The sequence below is a fragment of the Leopardus geoffroyi genome, chromosome B3 (assembly GCF_018350155.1).
Source record: "Leopardus geoffroyi isolate Oge1 chromosome B3, O.geoffroyi_Oge1_pat1.0, whole genome shotgun sequence".
In the NCBI taxonomy this organism is placed as follows: domain Eukaryota; kingdom Metazoa; phylum Chordata; class Mammalia; order Carnivora; family Felidae; genus Leopardus; species Leopardus geoffroyi.
The window spans coordinates 118,403,964-118,424,773 of record NC_059337.1 but is presented as its reverse complement, the minus strand read 5'-3'; the positions used below and the strand labels follow the sequence as shown (position 1 = coordinate 118,424,773).

The following is a 20,810-nucleotide window of genomic DNA, read 5'->3' as shown; positions in this document are numbered from 1 at the left end:
TACTAAAACCCTCCTTTTCCTCTTCCCACTTTGAAACTTCGACGTTTTAAAGTGCTATAGATAGCTTAGTTCTTAATATCCTGGTTTGTGATAAAACATAGGAAAAAAATTCTGTCATGTTGTGCAGTTTTTCCAACTATTGGCTATCTGCCCAGTCTTGAAAACATAATTTTTATCAATATAACCCTCCTATGTGGCTCACTCATTATAATGCAGATTTGTTTTTACGATTGGTCTAATTATGTCCCTTAAACCTAAGAGTATGTGACTAAGTCAGGAGATGGATTCTTGTCCCAGCTTTGTCAATCATTTGCTGTGTAACTTGGCAAGTCACTTAATCTTAGTTTTCTCTACTGGGTTAACAATTATCAAGGTAGAATCATAGAATGTTAGAATTGGCAAAGCCTTCAGAATTGATCCAGTGCAATTCCTTCATTTCATGGAGAGGTTGAGTGACTTACCCATTAGCTTTCTAGAACAAGCACTCAGTCTTCCCATCTCAGACCAGTGCTCATTTCATCATATCATGCTTTCTTTCAGTGTGTTCCAAGAAACAAACGGAGATTAAAAAAAAAAAAAAAAAAAAAAGGAAACAAACAAATAAACCCCAAAGTGAAAGCACTGAACAAATATATGGCTTTCTATAAAAAAGCCCGATAACAGTGTTAACCATTAGCCTGCACCGTAGTCCACAAGCTTGTCTGAAAATGTACCCTGTCTAGCTTAAGGATGATTTAAAATCCAGAAGCTCTAAAACTATGTAAGAAAACGTCAAAAAAGTGAAAGGTAAGGAAAATAAATAATATTTGGCTTGAAGAATACTCATAAGGGAAAACAAAATTCCAAGAGTACTTATATTCTTTTATCAATTCTTTCTGGTCTTCTCCTAATTTGTGCAAGGTGAAATTAGGGAAGAGGAGACTGCTTGTTTTTACACATTTCTGAAGGAATGGTGTGCAACACCGGTTACTTGAAATCGAATTATTTGCCTCAACTACACAACACATTACATCAGTCATCTAATTTAGCGCCATTCCCTCTCCGGCCACTACCCAAAACAACGCGCTGAAACCTTCGAACACCGCAGTCGATGCAAAAACTCCAAGTCCCGAAATACTCGACGGTCTGTCTTCACCACCTCCTCACAAGAGCCCTCTGTTTGGTACTGGGAGTTGTAGTCATTCAGAGCCTTCCCTTCCTGGACGTGGGGAGGATTCACGTCCGTGGAACTACACTTCCCAGGAAGCTGTGCGCGCCCTTCTCCACCCTCGCGGGAGTCGGACTCCACCCCCTCCCGTTCGTCCCTCCCTGGGCTGCACTGCTCACGCCTTCCTGTTAGTCCGAGCTGGGAGAAGTTCACTCCGATCAGCTGATCCCAACTGACAACAGGAGAGGAGGAAGCCCGGGAGGCAGCGAAGGAGGAGGGGGGCGGAGATGGGGATGAAGATGGATCCACCGGTGCCCTGAGGAACAGCCCCCGCCCCCGCCGGCGCACCGCGGTCCCCCGACGCCGCCTGGCTGCTGCCGAGCTGCTCCGTGGTGGGGTTCCCGGGCAGCCGCGGCGGGGAGGGAAGGGCACGGCCCTGCGGCGGGCGAACGATAGTCCTGGAGCTCCGGCTGCCCCCGGGGCGGGGGGGGGGTGGGGGGTGGGGTGGGGTGCGGGTGCGGCTGGGGTGGGGGTGGGGTGGTATAAACAATAGATTCGGCTCTGGCCTCTGCTAGCGTGGAGGGGAGATTTTGGGGGACCTTCTTTGTTCAGACTCTGCTCCTGCCCCTCGGGTTGTGGTGGTGTTGCCCGGGAGGAAGGAAGGGTGAGGAATCCCCGGCTCAAGAGAGGTGTCGAGGTGGGGGCTCGAGTGGGCAGATTGTTTGCTTGGCCGGCTGGTCCGGCGGTGAGGTGTTCTTTCGAAGGTTGATTTTCTATTTTTCTAAATTTCTCTGACAGATTTTGATTTTCGTTTCCGTTGTGGAGGCTGGTTGGCCATGCCTGAGGTTGGGGTGTAAATAAGGTCTCCTAGTCACTCTCTTCTCCTTCCTTGTTTGTCCAAAAATAAGATTGATAGATTGATTACTACAGGGTGGAGTATTTGTGAGGAGGGCTTTACGTTTCGTTGGTGCATTAGAATGGAGGTCAAGGCTAAAGGGGGGGTTTAGAATGTAATTGTAGAAGTGACAAAAGCCTCTTCCCTGCCCCAGTTATCCTTTCTTTTTCTTTTTCTTTTGTGGAGTTATTTTTAAGTTAGTTTTTGAGTGACAAAGAGAGAAATTATTTGTTTTAACTCACTGCAGGCCTGGCTTTGCAGTGGGCCGTAGAGGAGGAATTCTGTCTCCTGTTGCTCCCCCTTTTTTTTTTGCAGTTAGAGAAGGGACAAAAGGAAGTATAATAATTGCGTTTTATTGTTTTTAAATATGACACGGTGACTTTTGTTTCCAGGCTGACAGTCCTTAATAGACATCTGTCTAGAGTTGAAACAACCTAACTAGATCTGCCAAAGACTTTGATGGAGCCAAAGTCTATATTATCATTTCTTTAGCTTTTTACAGGCCTCTTTATCCACCTCACAATTGTGTGCTGCAGGTTGGGGGACTGCAAAGGGTTGTCCCTCCAAGGACTTTTTGCTAAATGATTTTGATTCTGAATTTAATTAATAACTGGACGAACAGAGAATTTCAGTCTGTGAATTAAAGCGGCAAAGTCTCTGAAATACCCTGGGCCTAGGGATAGTGGCTGTTTTCCAAAGGAGGAGCCTTGCCTGTGATTTTGAGACGAAATTTCGAGGATCAGAAACAGCCGGTGTAAGCGTTACGAGCAAGAATGAGATTTCTGTCAGGAGTTTTGGCCTCTTATTTAATCACATTTTTTTTTTTTTTTTTTTTAAGGTGCACTTCTGTTTTTAGATTAGTGAAATCCTTTTCCTTCCTCTATTTAGGTATCCCCTGAAATATTGACTTGAGGTTGGATTATATTGCAAAGCTCCTGACCACTCTGTCACTATACCAAAACCTCGTGGCCGAGGCCCAACTGATGAGCCCACCTCAGTGAACCCATCGGATCTCTTTCAGATAGCCCAAAGAGATCCTTCCAGGCTTGCACTTTACAGACGGATAACACCATCAAACCAAATCAACGTTGCTGCTGATACAGGAATCTTGGAGGCAGAAGATTAAAAATTGGAACGTTTGTGAGAGCGTGTGAAGAATTCTGATAGGACCCCAGAGGTTTTTTGTTTGTTTGTTTGTTTGTTTGTTTGTTTTAAGGCGTGCAGAACGCCCGTGAAGGTTCTGTGCAGGCTTCAGACCCAAAGCCTTGGTCTTCACTGCTGGGGAAAGCCCAGTGACGGTGACGTTGTGGGTGATTTCCTTACCGGTCCGAGTATGAGTGCCCAGACTTGCCCGGCAGACAAGGGCCTGAATCCGGGGCTGATGTGCCAGGAAAGTTATGCCTGCAGTGGGGCTGACGAGGCGGTCTTTGAGTGTGATGAGTGCTGTAGTCTGCAGTGTCTCCGCTGCGAGGAGGAGCTCCATCGGCAGGAGCGCCTGCGAAACCACGAGCGGATAAGACTCAAACCTGGCCATGTCCCTTACTGCGACCCCTGCAAGGGTCCCAATGGGCATTCACCAGGTGTGAGGCAGAGGGCAGCCGTGAGGTGCCAGACCTGTAAAATCAACTTGTGCCTGGAGTGCCAGAAGAGGACTCATTCTGGGGGTAACAAAAGGAGACACCCCGTTACTGTGTACCATGTCGCTAAGGTCCAGGGGTTACTGGAGGAAGAAGAGCTGGATGAGGAGACCAGGAGGAAGAAGATGACCGAGAAGGTTGTGAGTTTCCTCCTAGTAGATGAAAATGAAGAAATTCAGGTAAGTCTGTGGGTGAAGCCCATGGGATTCATGTGGTCGTGGGGCAGATCTCTTGTTGGAAGGCGCCTCTCAAAAGGGAATTCCGAGAAGAGCTCACCTTTTTAATCATTAAAGGGGGAGACCCCTGAAAGCTTAAAATTACAGGGTGTCAGATTAGTTTCTTACCGGTTGTGTGACCTTGGGCTGAATTACTTTATCTCTTAGCCTTAGTTTTGTCATCTATAAATTGAAGACAGTGCCTGCTTTGGGCTGGTGTGAGGATGTAATGGCACCGTGTTTGTTGAGCCTGTTGCATAATAAATGCTCAGAATATGGTAGCTGTTATTGTTATTAGGGCAATTATGGGGAAGACCTTATTTAGACCAGCTTTCTGAATGAGAGCACTTGGCAAGTTGTGAATAAATGTGAATGATGAGGGGCTGTGTGTGCAGGGCAGGAGACATAGCGGGTCCCCTGGGAGTGCGAGGCAGTAAGTCATAGGCTTGCTATCTCAATTTAGAGAGGCGGGTCTTCAAAAAGTGGCCTCTGATAAGGATAGTATTCTGTTCAGATGGCCTCTTCACGTATAGGCTGATCGGGAAAAGCCAGTGAGGGCACCTGCCGTTACAGAAGGACTGGAGCATATTTGATTTCATTCCAAGTTGGGGGGGAGGGTAGTGTGTGATGGGAGCAAGCTGGGCAAATGATGGCGTGTCACAGTGGGGGGTGACTCGGGAAGGGTGGTATAACGTTTATACTTTCCAGTGGAGGCATTGTGATGTCTATACTTTTGAGTGAAGCCTGCTTGAATTCATCCGAGCTTCACCACTCGGTGGCGGTGTAACCATGGACAGTTATTTCAGCTTTGTGCCTCAGTTTCCTCTGTACTTCACAGTAGTAGTTGAGAAGATTCAAAGAGATTAAGGAATGGGAATGGAAGGGCCCTCATCACAGGGCCTGGCACATAGTGCCCAGGACCAGTTCATTGTTTCTGTCAACGTCATGGGGTATTTGTGGTACATGGACTCCATACTTTGAGCAGTGATGACTCCTCAAGGCACCAGGTTGGAGGAGACCCTACGTGAGTTGCTGTTTGACAACTTTCCAGTTACCCACTAAACATTTTTCAGCTCTGTCTTTTTGCTCCTTGGTAAGATTATGGAAATGCATTACATCATGATTCCATTGTCAGCTAAATACTTTGCCAACACAGACTTCTTTATTGGCTGAGAGGAGCTAATGGAGTTATGGAAGAGTGACCCAGATCCCATCCTGCCTCCCTTGTTAGCAATAATGTCTTCATTATGGTTATGCTCTAATTGGGTGACAGTTGGACTAAATATTTTATAAATGGAACACTTGGACTTGGATGATTCTTGTTGGTTTTGCCACCAGTTCAGCCTTTGGAAAGTCATACTTTGGATCGCCGTTGCTTTTTAAGATGAGAGGAAGACTTGGGATGAACCAGTAACCGTCATTATTGTGTTGGCACCAAAAAAGAATATTTTTTGAGGGGAGGAGGGTGTGTATTTTGTTTTTCTTTTTGTGACTTTGATACGTGTTCCTTAGTAAAGAATTAGAGAATTAGGAAAATGTAATGAAGAAGACAAATCCAACCTCCCAGAGATACTTGTCCATCTTTTTTCTTGCAGTGTGTAATAAAGTATGTAATTGTGTTTTTGTAAAGATTTCTCCTGCTTTTCCTTCCTTCTTAAACACTGACCACTTCCCAAGAAGTAATGGTTTCTTAAGCACAAGCAGCGCTGGTTGGGACTAATGGATTAGACGTAGAATTTATTCTTTTTAGGTGGTGATTTGTTCTCTGAGTCACAAGTGGAAAAATACTTTGAGAGAATGTGCGGTTCTGTTTTCTTAGGTGAATGTCCAAAACAATTGGATGATTGTCTAATACAAATCTAGATTATAAATTCAGCCAGAATGTGAACTCCTGGAGGGCAGGACTGTGTCCTATGCCCCGTAGCATGTACAATGGTGGGCACATTGTCAGTGCATAAATACTTCTGATAGGTTGGTGATGTCACAACTCAACTTCAGTTTCTTAAAAATGGGTATCATGCACATACCTAGTTAAAACCTAAAATAACATAAAAGGGCATGTGATGGCAAGAGTTTTCCCCTCCTGTTCCACCCCCTTAGTCTCTTTTCTTGGAACAACCACCGTGAACAGGGAACTACATGCATGCCCTTTTAGAAGTTTTTAAGATGTACTTATGAACATATATATATATATATATATATATATCCTTTTTATTTTATTTATTTATTTTTTTTATCATTATTTTTTTTTTAATTTTTTTTTTTTCAACGTTTATTTATTTTTGGGACAGAGAGAGACAGAGCATGAACAGGGGAGGGGCAGAGAGAGAGGGAGACACAGAATCGGAAACAGGCTCCAGGCTTTGAGCCATCAGCCCAGAGCCCGACGCGGGGCTCGAACTCACGGACCGCGAGATCGTGACCTGGCTGAAGTCGGACGCTCAACCGACTGCGCCACCCAGGCGCCCCTATCCTTTTTATTTTTATTAAAATTTTTTTTTTAATCTTTATTTTTGAGAGAGAGACAGCGTGTGAGCAGGCGAGGAGCAGAGAGAGAGAGAGGGAGACACAGAATCTGAAGCAGGCTCCAGGCTCTGAGCTGTCAGCACAGAGCCCAACGTGGGGCTCGAACTCATGAACTATGAGATCATGACCTGAGCCGAAGTCGGATGCTCAAATCTGACTGAGCCACCCAGGCGCCCCTGTATCCTTTTTATTTTTAAACAGAAATGGAACCTAATATTCTCAATATTCTCCTAATATTCTGTCCTTGAGCTTTTTTTTTTAATTAGAGGATACATCTTGTAGATTTATCAGTACATTTTATAAGCTCATTATTTAAAGGCTGCCTACTATGTTGCTGAGTGGATTTTCTATAATTTTAGCCTGTTAGTGGATATTTGAGTAATTACAAACAAGGATGTGTTGAATATCCCTGTGAATCTTTTTAGAAATGGAATCTCTTTGTCAAATGACGTGTGCCTTTTAAATTTAGATAGATATTACCAAATTTCCTAACCTTATTTTTTTTAGCCTCTGAAGTACTTCAGTGCAGTCCTCTGGGTTCTGATCTTGACTCCTAAGAGCTAAAATGTAAAGAGCTCTTACTATCGCTGTTAGGAACTGTTCTTAGCACTTTACACGCATGAGCTCATTTAATCCTGTTTATAACTATGTATTAGTTTCTTATTGCTGCTGTAGCAAATTTCCACACATTTAGTGTCTTAAAACACAAATGTATTTTCTTATAGTTTGGAGGTCAGAAGTCCTAAAATGGGTCTGTATAGTTGTGTTTCTTGTGGGACTCTAGGGAGTATTTCCTGGTCTTTCTAGCTTCAGGAAGCTTCCCGTATTCTTTGGCTTATGACCCCATCATCTGGCTTCAAAGACAGCAATGTACCATCTTCCAATCCCTCTCTCTGTCATTCTGCTTCTGTTGTCATATCTTCTCCTGGGTCTGTGGCCCTCTTGCCTTTCTTGTACAAAGACACTTTGATTATGTTGGACCCACTTGGATAATCCAGCGTCGTTTCTTGCTCTCAAGGTTTTTAATTCAGTCACATCTGCAAAGTTTTTTTGCCACATAAATGGACCCATTCGCAGGTTTCAGGGATTAGGATGTGGATATCTTTGAGGAGGGGCTGCCATTTCAGCCTACCACACCCTATGAAGGAAGTTGTAGTCAGTTTGGGCTGCTCTATGTGATAAAATACCATATATCATTATATTACATACCATTGGGTAGTGTATAAGCAACAGAAGTTTATTTCTTGCAGTTCTGCAGTCTGGGAAGTCCAAGATCAAGGTGCTGGCAGCAGATTTGGTGTCTGGTGACGACTTGCTTTCTGATTCATAGACAGCCATCTTATCTTCTCCCTGTGTCCTCAGATGGTAGAAGGGAGTTCTAGAATCTCTTTAATAAGGGCACTAATCTTACTCATACGGACTCCGCTTCATGACCTAATCACTTCCCAAAGGCCTCACCTCCCGATACCATCACGTTAGGGGTTAGATTTCAACATGAATTTTTGGGGGGGGGGACACAAAACATTTCATCTATAGCATTGGGTTTTATAGGTGAGGACACTGAAGCACAGAGAGATGAAGTAACTTGTCTGGATCGAGTTACAGTAAGTGGCAGAGGATTTGAACACAAGCATCTGGGGGTGCCTGGGTGGCTCCGTCGGTTAAGCGTCCGACTTCGGCTCAGGTCATGATCTTACGGTTTGTGGGTTCGAGCCCTGCGTCTGGCTCTGTGCTAACAGCTCAGAGCCTAGAGCCTGCTTCGGATTCTGTGTCTCCCTCTCTCTCTCTCTCTCTACCTGCCCGCCCCCCCCCCCGCGCCCACTCTCTCTCTCTCAAAAATAAATACAATGTTAAAAAAAAAAACAAAAACCAACACAAAAACACAAGCGTCTGGCTCTAAAATCCTTGGTCTAACTCTGACCCTCTTGTTGTTTCTGACCAAGTCAGTGAAGCTTTCTGATGAAGCTTTATATGGCCAGTAGCATCAGCTCACCGATTCCTCAGGGCTGCCGTGAGGAGCAAATAAAGCAAAGCCCGATATAAATGTAAGACAGTGTTATTGAAGAACTGTTTACTCACAGCGGTAAGGATTCTATGAGTTAGGCCCCGTCTTTGTTTTTCATTTTATGTTTCTGGCATTTGTGGGTTTTGGCCATTTTCAGTTTAGTACATAGGAATTATTTTAGAAGCTTGTAGGCTGTAACTTATGTGTGGTTTCCTCAAATTCTATGGCCTGGAGTCCCCTAAGGTTTGTTGCTTGTGCTTTGAGTATTATTCGGTTCCTTTTCGAAACGAAAAAGTTCCTTGTAGGAGTGAGAATTCTAGCATTACCTTGTCATTTGGGTGTGTACTATAGGGTAAATTTAAGGAGAGACTGACTTTTGGTCTCAAGCAAGACTTCATCTTTGGCTTTTAAACGGGTACATTTAGTCTGTTAGCCAAAAGCATTCATTAATTCCTCGCATTTATTAAGTGCATATTATGTGCCAGGTACTTTCTAGGTTCCAGGGAAGCATGGGTAATAAGATTTGGTCCATGCTCTCATAGACTTACCATTTAAGTGGGGAAAGCAGAGTTCACACATGTAAAACACATGAAAGATGGCTCAGGTGTATTATTAATATTATTATCTTTAAATTATTTTATTTATTGGAGTGCCTGGGTGGCTCAGTCGGGTAAGTGTCCAACTCTTGATTTCGGCTCAGGGAATGATCTTACGGTTGATGAGATCGAGTCCCAAGTCAGGCTCTGTGCTGACAGTGCAGGGCTTGCTTGGGACTCTCTGTCTCTTCCCGCCACCCCTCCTCTGCTCATGCTATCGCTGCCTCTCTCAAAATAGATAAATAAATTTTAATTATTTTTTAAAGTTTATTTATCTATTTTGAGAGAGGCAGAGGTAGCGTGAGTGGGCGAGGGGCAGAGAGAGAGAAGACAGAGAATCCCAAGCAGGCTCCGTGCTGCCAGAGCAGAGCCTGATGCAGGGCCTGAGCTTATGAAACTGTGAGATCATGGCCTGCTCTGAAACCAAGAGCCCGATGCTTAACCTACTGAGCCACTCAGGCACCCCTTAGATGTAGTATTATTAAGCAAGAGTGATTTGGAAGCTACTTGTGCAGGATGGCCAGGGAAGCTTTTATTGTAGAGGTTACTTTTAAGCACAGATCTGATGGATAATACTACCTGGGGAAATAGCTCTCTGGACAGAGGGCAATGAGAACAGAAAGAAGGTGTATGTCATGTTTGTGGTATAGGAAGAATGTCCCTGTGGCTGGAGGGAGCTGGCAGAGAGTGTAAGGGAACGGGTTCCACACGACGTGGGGCCTTGCAGGCCGTAGGAAAAAGTGTGGTTGTTACGTGTGTTGGGAAGCACCAGACTGCTTTCTGGTAGAAAGTCTCATGATCTGATAGACATTTTCAAGAAGTGGCTTCAGTGTGAAGGCTAGACTGTAATGAATGTAGTGGGGCAAGAGGAAAAGAAGGGAGACCACTTAGGCCACTGCAGAAGATGAGGTGAGAGGTGGCTTCGATTCGGTGTCACCAAAATCACTGGGGAGATGGAAAGGCACGATGAGAGCTTCTGGGTTGGTGAACACATGGACACTGGGGAGAGTCGCATGTATGGAGGGGGCATGGAAGCTCCTCGTGTTTTCCCCATACCTTTCCCGATGCATCTCTCCATCTGGCTGTAGATTTGTATCTTTTATCATATCCTTTAATAAACTGGTAAGTATTTAAAAAAAAAGACATTGATGGATTTGGGACTAAGTTTGGATATAAAACAGGAATGCTGTTATAGAGTAGGGAGTGAGGAATGACCACCCTCAGTGGTGACTCCTTGGCATTTGGTTTGTGCAGATCACACCCTGGATTTTATTGATTTGTTAAAACTAAAAGACTTTAAGAACCCAGTTCATACAACGAAGAGTTAAATTAGTGTCATTTGGTTTTATTTAACTCCGTGGTTCTCAACGGGGAGTGATTTTGCTCTCCCTGCAGTCATGTGGTAATGTTGAGAGACATCTTTGGTTGTCATGATTGGGGCATGTGCCACTGGCTAATGGGTAGAGGCCAGGGTGTTGGTAAATATCTTACAATACATAGGGTAGCCGCCGCCCCCCCCCCCCCCCCCCAAAATAGTGATCTGGTATAAAATGTCAGTTGTGCTGCAATTGAGAAACTGATCTAAAGGATGCAGGTTTGGTCTAATAGGAGATCTGCATTCTGGTGACGTGGAAAACGTATCAGGGACAAAAATTTAACATATACACTAGTTTTTCCTCCCTCTCTTGGTTCTGTTTGCTCCCCAGAAGTAATCTAGCTGAAATCAGTATTTTCTTTTGGCATACTTGCAACCTCTCTCATGAAAGGGTTAGATTTTCTTCTGTGTTGTTGTCCTTGATTTTTCTAGGCCTCAGTAGAACTATGCTAGGAAAACCAGAGGACTTTCAGGTCCATTATTTAGAGTCCATAATAAGTAAACGATTCACACTGACAAATCAATCCCCAAGCTCTTGAACTTAGAGACAACACCCTTCTCAAACAGGCTCAAAGGCTAGAAGAATAAAGTTCTAACAATGGGAGTTCTTAGTGGAAGAAGAGAATGGTATTTTCCTATCTGTTGTGTCTTGTGAGGGATTCAGACATCCTGTGTGAATAACCACCCCATTCTCTTCTTTGTCCCTTTTCTACAAACTTCCTGTGACTGTCTTCTTTCCAAGAAAGTAGAGCAACAAACTGATGAGAAATTTCACTTGTTGTCCCTTTGTGCTGACTGACCCCCGAGTGGGACATTAGGAGAGCCAAGGAGCTTTTTGTGCCAAAGACTCTTCAAGTTAGGTCCCCTCATGCTGAGCACACAAGGTGATAAGGAAGCCCGGTGACCCAGGAGCGGTCAGTGAGAAGCTAAGAAAGTGTTCGCTGGGGCAGGTCTTCCTTGACTCAGAGATACGCAGTCTGGACCCACTCTGAAGTGGAAGGCCACAGTGAGCCCTCTTCATTCCTTCTTCAGCACAGTGGTAGACTTCCTCTCTTCGGAGACCGTTCCTTTAAGAAGACCCATCACGTTGTTTGGCTGCTTCACTTGTTTACAATCCCAGAATAGTGTGGCTCAAAATACTGGGACTTGGCTTTTTTTTTTTTTTTTTTTTTTTTTTTAATTGGCTAAAAGAGACATTATTCTTGTGAGATTCTGGAATGGAAAATAGCAGAGGATGTTTTCATACTGTATGGGAATCCTTGACCATAAGCTAGCTGTGCTGGTCTGCCCCACTTTTGTGCTCCTTCTTGGACTTCATCTGCTAGAGACCCTTGTGGCCCTGTCCTCTGTTTCCTGGTTTATAGGGTACCTTGCTGGGGCTTGGTCAGCTTTCAGATAGGCTGGCAGAAACCCCTGAGGACTTAATTCTGGCCACCAGTTCATGAGCCAGGGGAATCGATCTAATTTGTGGAACTTCCCCATTTTTGCTCTGCAGATGGCCAAACCATTACAAAGTAAGGACTAAATTTGATGCTGTGGCTGGTTGGCCCTTCGGCAAGTTCTGGTCGGTACTTGAATATATGTGCTACAATATTAATCCTTGGGTGCCATATGAGAAAATAACAGATCTGCTTAGGAGCTGACTGTCACAATCATAAGCAGTAATTGAGTAGCACGGGCTCCCTCCCCCATCACTGCTCTTTACTCTCAGAAACCCAAGTGAAAAAAGCCCCTTTTTGCTTGGTAATAGTAGTAGAGGGAAAGCATTGTGTAGAATTACTGGGAAATGCAGGGTTGAGGATGACTCAGACAAACAGAAGGAGGAAAGGGCCCCTATGATGTGCTTTCTGTTTCTGCTTGGCATCTTTTGAGCTTTCTCAGTCTTGGACTCATTCAGTTATAACGGGGTCCCAGCATTTAACTTGGGAGGCTATTTTGTTTAGTATAGGGCTTTTTAAAATTTGACCCATAGAAGCCATCAAAACCACTATGAATCAGCTTTTCAGGGAACCTGTCTTTAACTATTTCAAGTTAGCTCCAGTTTGTGTGAATCTGTTTCTTCTGGTCTGTTATTTCCTTGAAGTGATTGATTTTTCTGGAATTAGGCAAACATTTGACTTTTTGAGCCAAGGTCAATATAACAGGCAGATTTCATATTAAGTTGACCTTATATGTTTTTCCTGTGGATGTATCTCCTGGCGGTAGTATCCCTGAGTTTATCCTGGAGATTGTGTGGCAAGGAAGTGCTTCAGACAGCTGGTTGAACTTTCCTGGGGAGGGGGATGGTCGTGCCTGCTTTGAGACTGTTTCTGAGGTTAGAATTGCTAAATGTATTGATGAAGAAGGGAGAGAAAACAAGGATATAGAAAGTTCCAGGCAAGAAGAATTGGGAGGGCCTATGGGAAGGGATACAGAGGAGCTTTTGGAGGCAGGAGAGCATGGATGTTTCCTGGGACGCTGTTTTGTTCATTTTCCCATTTTTCCAATGGCTTCTGGTCAGCAGGTAAGAGGGTTTCTTTGACTGGTTTTTGTGGTCAGCTTGGTGGTGGCTGGAATTCTTGGGTTAGAGAAGTAGGTGTGCAAAAGCACCTGACCTCTGGCTTGACTTCACTGGAGGATGATTCTACTTTCTGGTAGCTTTTGAAAAAAAAAATTTTTCCCCTTCTTGATTTCCTTCTATTTGAGACTGAATTATTACTGTGTTTCCCAGAGAATTTGACTCTAAATGTTAGAATGCTTGGAAAAAACTGACAGAGCCTGGTTCCTGCATATAGACACAGACATCCTAAGTTCAAGTTAAGAGACAACATAATCTTGAGCATTTCAGCATAGAGTATTCTAGAAATTCCTCTGCTTTCTAGCTCAGTTCTTTCTGCCTGGTGAATGTCAGTCCAAATGGCTAAACTGTTTTCTGTAATCTCTCATAGCCTTTTCTTTAAAAGAGCTAAATTCACTTTATCTGTATCACTCAGCAACAGTCATAAACATTTATTGAGTGTCAATTATGTGCCTTATTTGTTTAAGTAATCTCTATGAAAAATGTTTTAAAATGAAAATTGAGAGGTTAAGTGAGACTGGGCGGGTGTGGGGGGTTGCAGATGACAGAGATCTTCATTCCCAGGAAAGCTGATTTCTCTTTTGTACTCGTCTGTGAGCAGAGGCTGTTTGAGGATCCCATAATTCTTTTTGTACCCTCTCTTGTCATGCCTGGTGACCATGCAATCATAGGTCACAGGGTGCACTATTGTTTTTCCCCCATGTCTCTCTCAGTCAACTCTGTTATTTAGATCTGCACTATGACTGTTGGACAGATGGACAGGCAGACAGCCTGCTTGCCGGTTTTCCTTTTTGTCTCTCCTCTGTCTTCTCTTTCCTTCCCTGTTTCCTCCCTCTCTCTTTTTCTCCCTTCCCACCCTCCCCTCATTAGTTCCTCCTCTCTTTCCTTCCCTCATCTTTCTCTCCCTCTCTCGTCTCCTTCCTCCTCCCTAACTCCCCCAACCTGCCTTCATGAATTAAGAAGTTAAATCTGCTATTGCCAGGGGAGAAAAATTTCTTTCTAGAACTAAATAGAAATGATTTTAGGCTTATGTACTGTTTTGGATTGTTCGTGACATTTCTCTTCCTTTTGTTACCACAGAAAATTGTGTTCATTACATTGTTTTTAAAAGGATTGATTTAAAGAGGTTTTGCTTCACAGTGCAACTTCTTTAAACACCATATTTCAAAGAGCAACTCCTGCCCTGGCCTTGTACTGTTAGTCTCTCCTGATTTCTTTTCATACCACTTACCACCATTTGACATAATGTATACTTTAAAAAATCAGCTCTAGGGGCACCTGGGTGGCTCATTTGATTAAGTGTCTCTGACTTCGGCTCAGGTCATGATCTCACGGTTTGTGGGTTCGAGCCCCGCGTCGGGCTTTGTGCTGACAGCTCGGAGCCTGGAGCCTGCTTCTGATTCTGTGTCTCCGTCTCTCTCTGCCTCTCCCCTGCTCAAGCTCTGTCTCTCTCTGTCTCTCAAAAACAAATAAACGTAAAAAAAAAAATTTTTTTTTAAATAAATAAACTTCAAAAAAAATCAGCCCTATTGTGATATAGTTTACGTAGGATGTAATATACACATTTTAAGTGTACGTTTTTATGAGTTTTGACAAATGCACGTGCACGTGTATAACCACCACCACCACCACTGCCACCACCACCGAGATACAGAACATTTTCATCTGCCACGACGGTTCTCCAGCAGTCACTGATCTGTTCTCTATCACTTTAGATTTGGTTTTTCTAGAGTTTCTTATGAATAGAATCATGCAGTGCTGTTTTGTGCTGGCTCATTCATTCACCGTAATGTTGTGGAGGGAGGGTCATTCATCTTGCCTGTCTCAGTTCTTTTCTTTTTATTGCTGAGTAGTGTTCCGTTGCATGGATTCACCACAGTTCGTTAATCCAATGACTTGTTTTTTGGTGTGTGTGCTGTATATTTTAATTGTTTGAATATGGTCCTCTCCCCATTAGAGTGTAAGCTCCATGAGGGCATTTATTTATTTTTATTGAGATGTAATTCACATCACACAAAATTAACCATGGAGAAGTGAACAGTTAAGTTTTGTGCATCCCCTACTCTGTCTAGTTTTTTTTTTTTTTAATGTTTATTTATTTATTTTTGAGAGAGAGAGAGAGAGCACGAGTGGGGAAGGTGCAGAGAGAGAGAGGGAGACACAGAATCCGAAGAAGGCTCTAGGCTTTGAGCTGTCAGCACAGAGCCCGATGCAGGGCTCCAACCCATGAACTGGGAGATCGTGGTCTGAGCTGAAGTCAGATGCTCAACTGACTGAGCTACCCAGGCGCCCCTACTCTGTCTAGTTCTAAAAAATTTTCATCATCCCAAATGAAAACCCTTTACGTATTGAACAGTCCATAGCAGAGGGTAGTGATTTTTTTTTTAATTTTAAATTTTAATTTAATTTTTTTAAATTTTCCAATTATAAAACAACAGATTCTGCATGTTAAAATACTGAAAATACAGAACTGCAGAAAAGTATAGAATTTTATCTTAATTTTGCAATAAAAGAAGTCCACTAGTATCTCAATTCTTTTTAATGTTGGATTTACTTTTTTAAAAAATTTTATTGGGATATGATTCACATACTGTACAATTCACCCATTTAAAGTATACAGTTCAGGGGCACCTGAGTGGTTCAGTCAGTTAAGCGTCCGACTTTGGCTCAGGTCATGATCTCATGGTTTGTGGGTTTGAGCCCCATGTCGGGCTCTGTGCGGACAGCTCAGAGCCTGGAGCCTGCTTTGGATTCTGTGTTTCCCTTTCTCTCTGCCCCTCCCCTGCTCACACTCTGTCTTTCTCTCTCTCAAAAAAATAAACATTAAAAAAAAAAATTAAAGTATACAGTTCAGGGGCACCTGGGTGGCTCAGTTGGTTAAGCATCTGACTTCATCAGGTCAGAATATCACGGTCTATGGGTTCGAGCCCTGCATCTGGCTGTGTGCTGACAGTGTGGAGCCTGCTTGGGATTCTCTCTCTCTCTCTGCCCCTCCCCAGCCTGTGTGTACATTCCCTTTCTCTCAAAATTAAAAAAAAAAAAAAAAGTATACAGTTCCTTGGCTTTTAGTACATTCATGTATATGTACAATCATCACCACAGTCACTTTTGTAACATTAAAAGACAAAACAAAACCATTTTCATTGGGCAGTGATTTTTGCCTCTTCTGTTCATCAGCATCTAAACCAATGTTTGGCATATCGTAGGTACTCAATATCTGTTGAATGAATGAAATGCATTAATGAGAATAAATCAATTTAATCATTAATTCAATGAACATTTAATGAGTGCCCACTGTGTGCTGACCACTGAGGATAATTGCAAGCGGCACTCAGATACTGAGCTTGCCCTTGGGGAGAGGACATTCCAGTGGTAACAGAAGACAAATACGTGGAAATAAGATGGATGAAGTCTGAGTGGTATAGAGAGGATATTATGGAAATTCAGAGGAGGGGAATACTGCTGGGGGGGTTACTTTGTTGACTTTAAGTAGTTATATGCCATGTTGTTACTTCACCAGGGCTCCACTGTCACATTCGATATGGCATAGAAAGCAGCCCCTTTCGTGGGGCGCCTGGGTGGCTCAGTTGGTTGAACATCCGACTTCAGCTCAGACCATGGATTTGCTGTCCGTGAGTTCAAGCCCTGCGTCAGGCTCTGTGCTGACAGCTTGGATCCTGGAGCCTGTTTCAGATTCTGTGTTTCCCTCTCTCTCTACCCTTCCCCCACTCATGCTCTGTCTCTCTTTCTCTCTTTGTCAAAAATAAATCAACAGTAAAAAAATTAAAAAAAAAAAGAGCAGGCCCTTTCGGTCTCCACCTCAGACACCAAAGATCGCCTTGAATGCCAGTGTCATCTATTAAGATTTTTGACATAAGGGAGGAGAAGAACATTTTTAGGGAGTCTATGGTATAGTAATAATTCTTGGAATCATGGCACGTCGTTCTTTTGAAAACGTTATGACATCTTCTGCATAATGTATGTATTCAACCTCAGAACAGCTTTTTTTTTTTTTTTATTGAAAAGATACATCTTTTTGAGGGAGGGAACAGTAAATATTGAGTAAGCATCTTCTTCCAGTATCTCTAATTTTTTAATGAGCTGTGTATTGGAAACCTTCCCATGGAAGGGTTTTTACTTGGGATAATGGAATGAAATTCTGTGGTGGTGGTAATGACTGTGGCCTAGAAGCAAACCAGTATAAATACAGCAATATGGCAGCCAACTCTTTTCTGGCATTTACTGCATGATTCCAATGTGCAAAGTGCTTGATGTGCAATTATCTCATTTAATCCTCACAGCAATTTTTGAAGTAGATTGTGTTGTTAACCCCATTTTACAGGTGAGAAAACTGAGGCCCAAGGAAGTTAAATTCTTTAAGGTTATTCTAAAATCAGCAAGTGGATGGGTCGCCTGGGTGGCTCGGTCGGTTAAGCGTCCGACTTCAGCTCAGGTCACAATCTCGTGGTCTGTGAGTTCGAGCCCTGCGTCAGGCTCTGGGCTGATGGCCCAGAGCCTGGAGCCTGCTTCTGATTCTGTGTCTCCCTCTCTCTCTGCCCCTCCCCCGTTCATGCTCTGTCTCTCTCTGTCTCAAAAATAAATAAAAAACGTTAAAAAAAAAAAAAAATCAGCAAGTGGAGGGGCTCCTGGGTGGCTTAGCCGGTTAAGCCTCCGACATCGGCTCAGGTCATGGTTTCACGGTTTGAGAGTTTGAGCCCTGCGTCGGGCTCTGTGCTGACGGCTCGGAGCCTGCTTCAGATTCTCTGTCTCCCTCTCTCTCTTTCTTCCCCTTCCCCGCTTGCTCACTCTCTCTTTCTCTCAAAAATAAATAAATCATTACAAAATTAAACAAAATTTTCAGTTAGAAAGAAAAAATCAGCAAGTGGTATATAAGCAGGTTGGTTGAATCCTTAACGGTAAAACTATTCCCGGAGAGAATGTAGCATTTAGATATTCACTCATTTAACAAATATATGTTGATTCCCTATTATGTATCAGACCCTGGGCTAGGGCTACAGTGGTGAACAACACAGAACAGACCCTGGCCAGCATGGTACCTTATAGTTGGGAAGTTCAGAACCAGGAAGAATGGAAAAATGTTAAAAGAGATGATGGGTGGGGAATGGAGGAGGCTTTGAGCAAGAGAAGGGTTGAGTGAAATTGCCCATGATCTAATCCAAGTAGAGGTGGACCTAGCTCTCTTGTCTTCTTTCTGGCCTGGCGCTTTTATTGCTAAGTCCCAGAGCCTTTGTCGGAGCTTATGTCTGTTTTATAGCTGGCCAAATACGGGTATGCCGTGCCACTTAAGAGGGGGGCTGTGTATGCCATCTGGAAGTTCCTTGAAAGATCCTCTTAGGGTGATGTGAGTCTTGAGGATGACTCGGTATTTCCTGTCTGTCCTCAGAATTCAGCTTTGTTTTGGAAAGCTTTTTGTTCAGATATAGAAGGATAGCTGAACAGAGTGAGTTGGGTGGAGGTCAAAGAAACCAACTGATCATGGAGCTAAAAATGACCCTCTTTAAAGAATTCACTTTGTGGATCATTTCTGCATACAAACATTCTCTTTCTTGCTGGAGTAGGAGGGGAACTGCAGGCAGAGTCCGGGAGGTTGTGTGTCAGAAGTACTTCTGGTAGTTCTAAGACAAGGGGGGAGAATTCCTGACCTCTCAAGTAATGGAATGCTTTGGGGACACTGGAGTGGAAGAAAGTGATCTTTGCCCTTACCAAATGTGCTCAGTGTGTTTGTGAGGCCAATCTCATGACTTCAGTGGTCTTAAGAAAACATTTGATTGAGAAACAATTGAGTTTTTTATGAAACCCTATGGACACATACATGGATAAACAAAGTTACACACTCCTTTTAGAATACAATGAAAGGAAACTTTCTAGACTTGCAAGGTTGGAGAGACAGGTTTACTAGAATTTTCTGGCATAGGAGTTTATTACTGGAATGGAACATCCTTGTCATTTGGATTGTAAAAATAGATCAGCTGCTGGTCTGTTTGACATTGTTTAGGTAAAATCTTGTGTGAAAATTAGATTATTGACTTAATTCACGACCTGGAGGCTCTTTTCAACATGATGAAAGTGGCTCTGGATTTTTCTAGGAAGAGTTCCCTCGCCTTCCACTTCTCCTTTACCTCCCCAGGAGAAGGAAGATGTTACCCAAGTTGTATACCTGTGCTGTATATCTAATGTCATCAGGTTAGTGCCAGGCACTAGATGAAGCTTGATAATGTACGTTGTTCTCGTTTGTTGAAAAAAGTTCTAGTTTCCTTTTGGGATAGCGGTCTCAGTTCTGGTAAGAGTGACAATCTGGTTTGGTTTCTTTGGGTTCTGTCTCTTCCTCTGAACCCAGCTAAAAATGGAATGAAAAGTAAGATAAATCAGAGACCAACACGTAGAAGTAATTAGTAGGAAGTTCCCTTTGGCAGGAACTATGGACCGAGGCTAGTTTTAGAATCTCAGTGGGGAGGCATAAAATCATCTTTGTTGGTTCAGGGGTGGGATCTGTTGTAAGCATTGGGTTGTGAGGGGTTGGTAGGCACAACCAGCCTTCTCTTAGCTCTTTCTACGACTCTGGGGAGGGAGCTGGGTTTTGCTCTTAGCCACAGGGGACACCTTTATACAAATTTAAAGGACTGTATGATTTTAGTTGGCACAGATTTTTTTTTCTTTTTTCTTTTTTTTCCTTTTTTTCTCTTAAGACCAGAACTGAAAGGACCTCAGTGCTTAGCTACTTTCCTCTAGAGTTTTTTTCTGATGCCTTTGGGATTTCACTTCTGTGCTCTGTTGAACTTTCCTCCTTCCAGGCTCTTTCAGTTCCTTCTCTATCTCTTGCTTTTCCCTTTGCAGGGGACAAAGCTGTTTTCCCTCAGAACAAAGCTTATGTGGTTATTCTTTCTAGAATGATTCTCTAAGGGCTAAGCAGAAATTTCTTGACGGAGATTGTCATCATTCTCACTGCCTGCTTGGGACAGAGGGTGACTGCTGGACACTTTTCACTATCATAAACTGCTCTAAATTCTAAACTGGAACAGTGGAGATCACTGAGTTATGTTTCATTTTAGAAACTCTGTTTGGAACCCTATACAGAGCGAAAAGGTTTGTGAGTGAGAGAGAGGTATACTCTTTGGTTTCTTAAGAACTGATGATGTTAGATAATCACTTTACTAAAAGTAAATACTAAGAGCCAGTATTACTAATATGTTGTTTTGATGAGAGGGAGAGGAAAGGAGTCAGGGAGCTTCCTTCCTTCCTTCCTTCAAGATTTTATTTATTAAAATTTTTTTTTAATGTTTATTATTTATTTTTGAAAGAGAGACAGAGCACAAGTGGGGGAGGAACAGAGAGAGAGGGAGACACAGAATCCAAAGCAGGCTCCAGGCTCTGAGCTGTCAGCACAGAGCCCGACGCGGGGCTCGAACCCACAAACCAGGAAATCATGACCGGAGCCGAAGTCAGAAGCTTAACCGACTGAGTCACCCAGGCCCCCCTGTTTATTTATTTTTAAAGTAATCTCTACACCAGTGTGAGGCTTGAACCTCCAACCATGAGATTGAGAGTCTCATTCTCTACTACTGACTGAGCCAGGCAGGGGCCCGGAGATGTTTCATTTTTACATAGACTCCGTTTAGATCTCACCACATTGCTGATTTAGTCCCTGAATGAACAACTGGGCAACAAGCTAGTGCAAGCCCAGTTGCCACTGCTGTGTCCCTGGATGTTTTCACAATGAACTGGTCTTGAAATAATCCTGGGTAATATTTATCGAGTGTTTACCGTGTGCCAGGCAATGTGCTGCGCCCTTTACCTGCTTTATCTCCCTTAGCCCTCTCAGTATCCCTGGTGGGTATG

The 20,810-nt window shown here is 43.3% G+C and overlaps 1 protein-coding gene across 1 annotated transcript in view; it reads left to right on the top strand.

Moving 5' to 3' along the window:
• Positions 1–1,259: 1,259 nt before the first annotated feature.
• ZFYVE1 (zinc finger FYVE-type containing 1) overlaps positions 1,260–20,810 on the top strand; it is a 54,235-nt gene continuing 34,684 nt past the window's right edge. The window contains exons 1-2 of the mRNA XM_045451456.1: positions 1,260–1,539; positions 2,931–3,858. Of these exons, the coding sequence (XP_045307412.1) occupies positions 3,376–3,858 (483 nt within the window). The 5' untranslated portion in view covers positions 1,260–1,539; positions 2,931–3,375. The remainder of the gene's footprint in view (positions 1,540–2,930; positions 3,859–20,810) is intronic.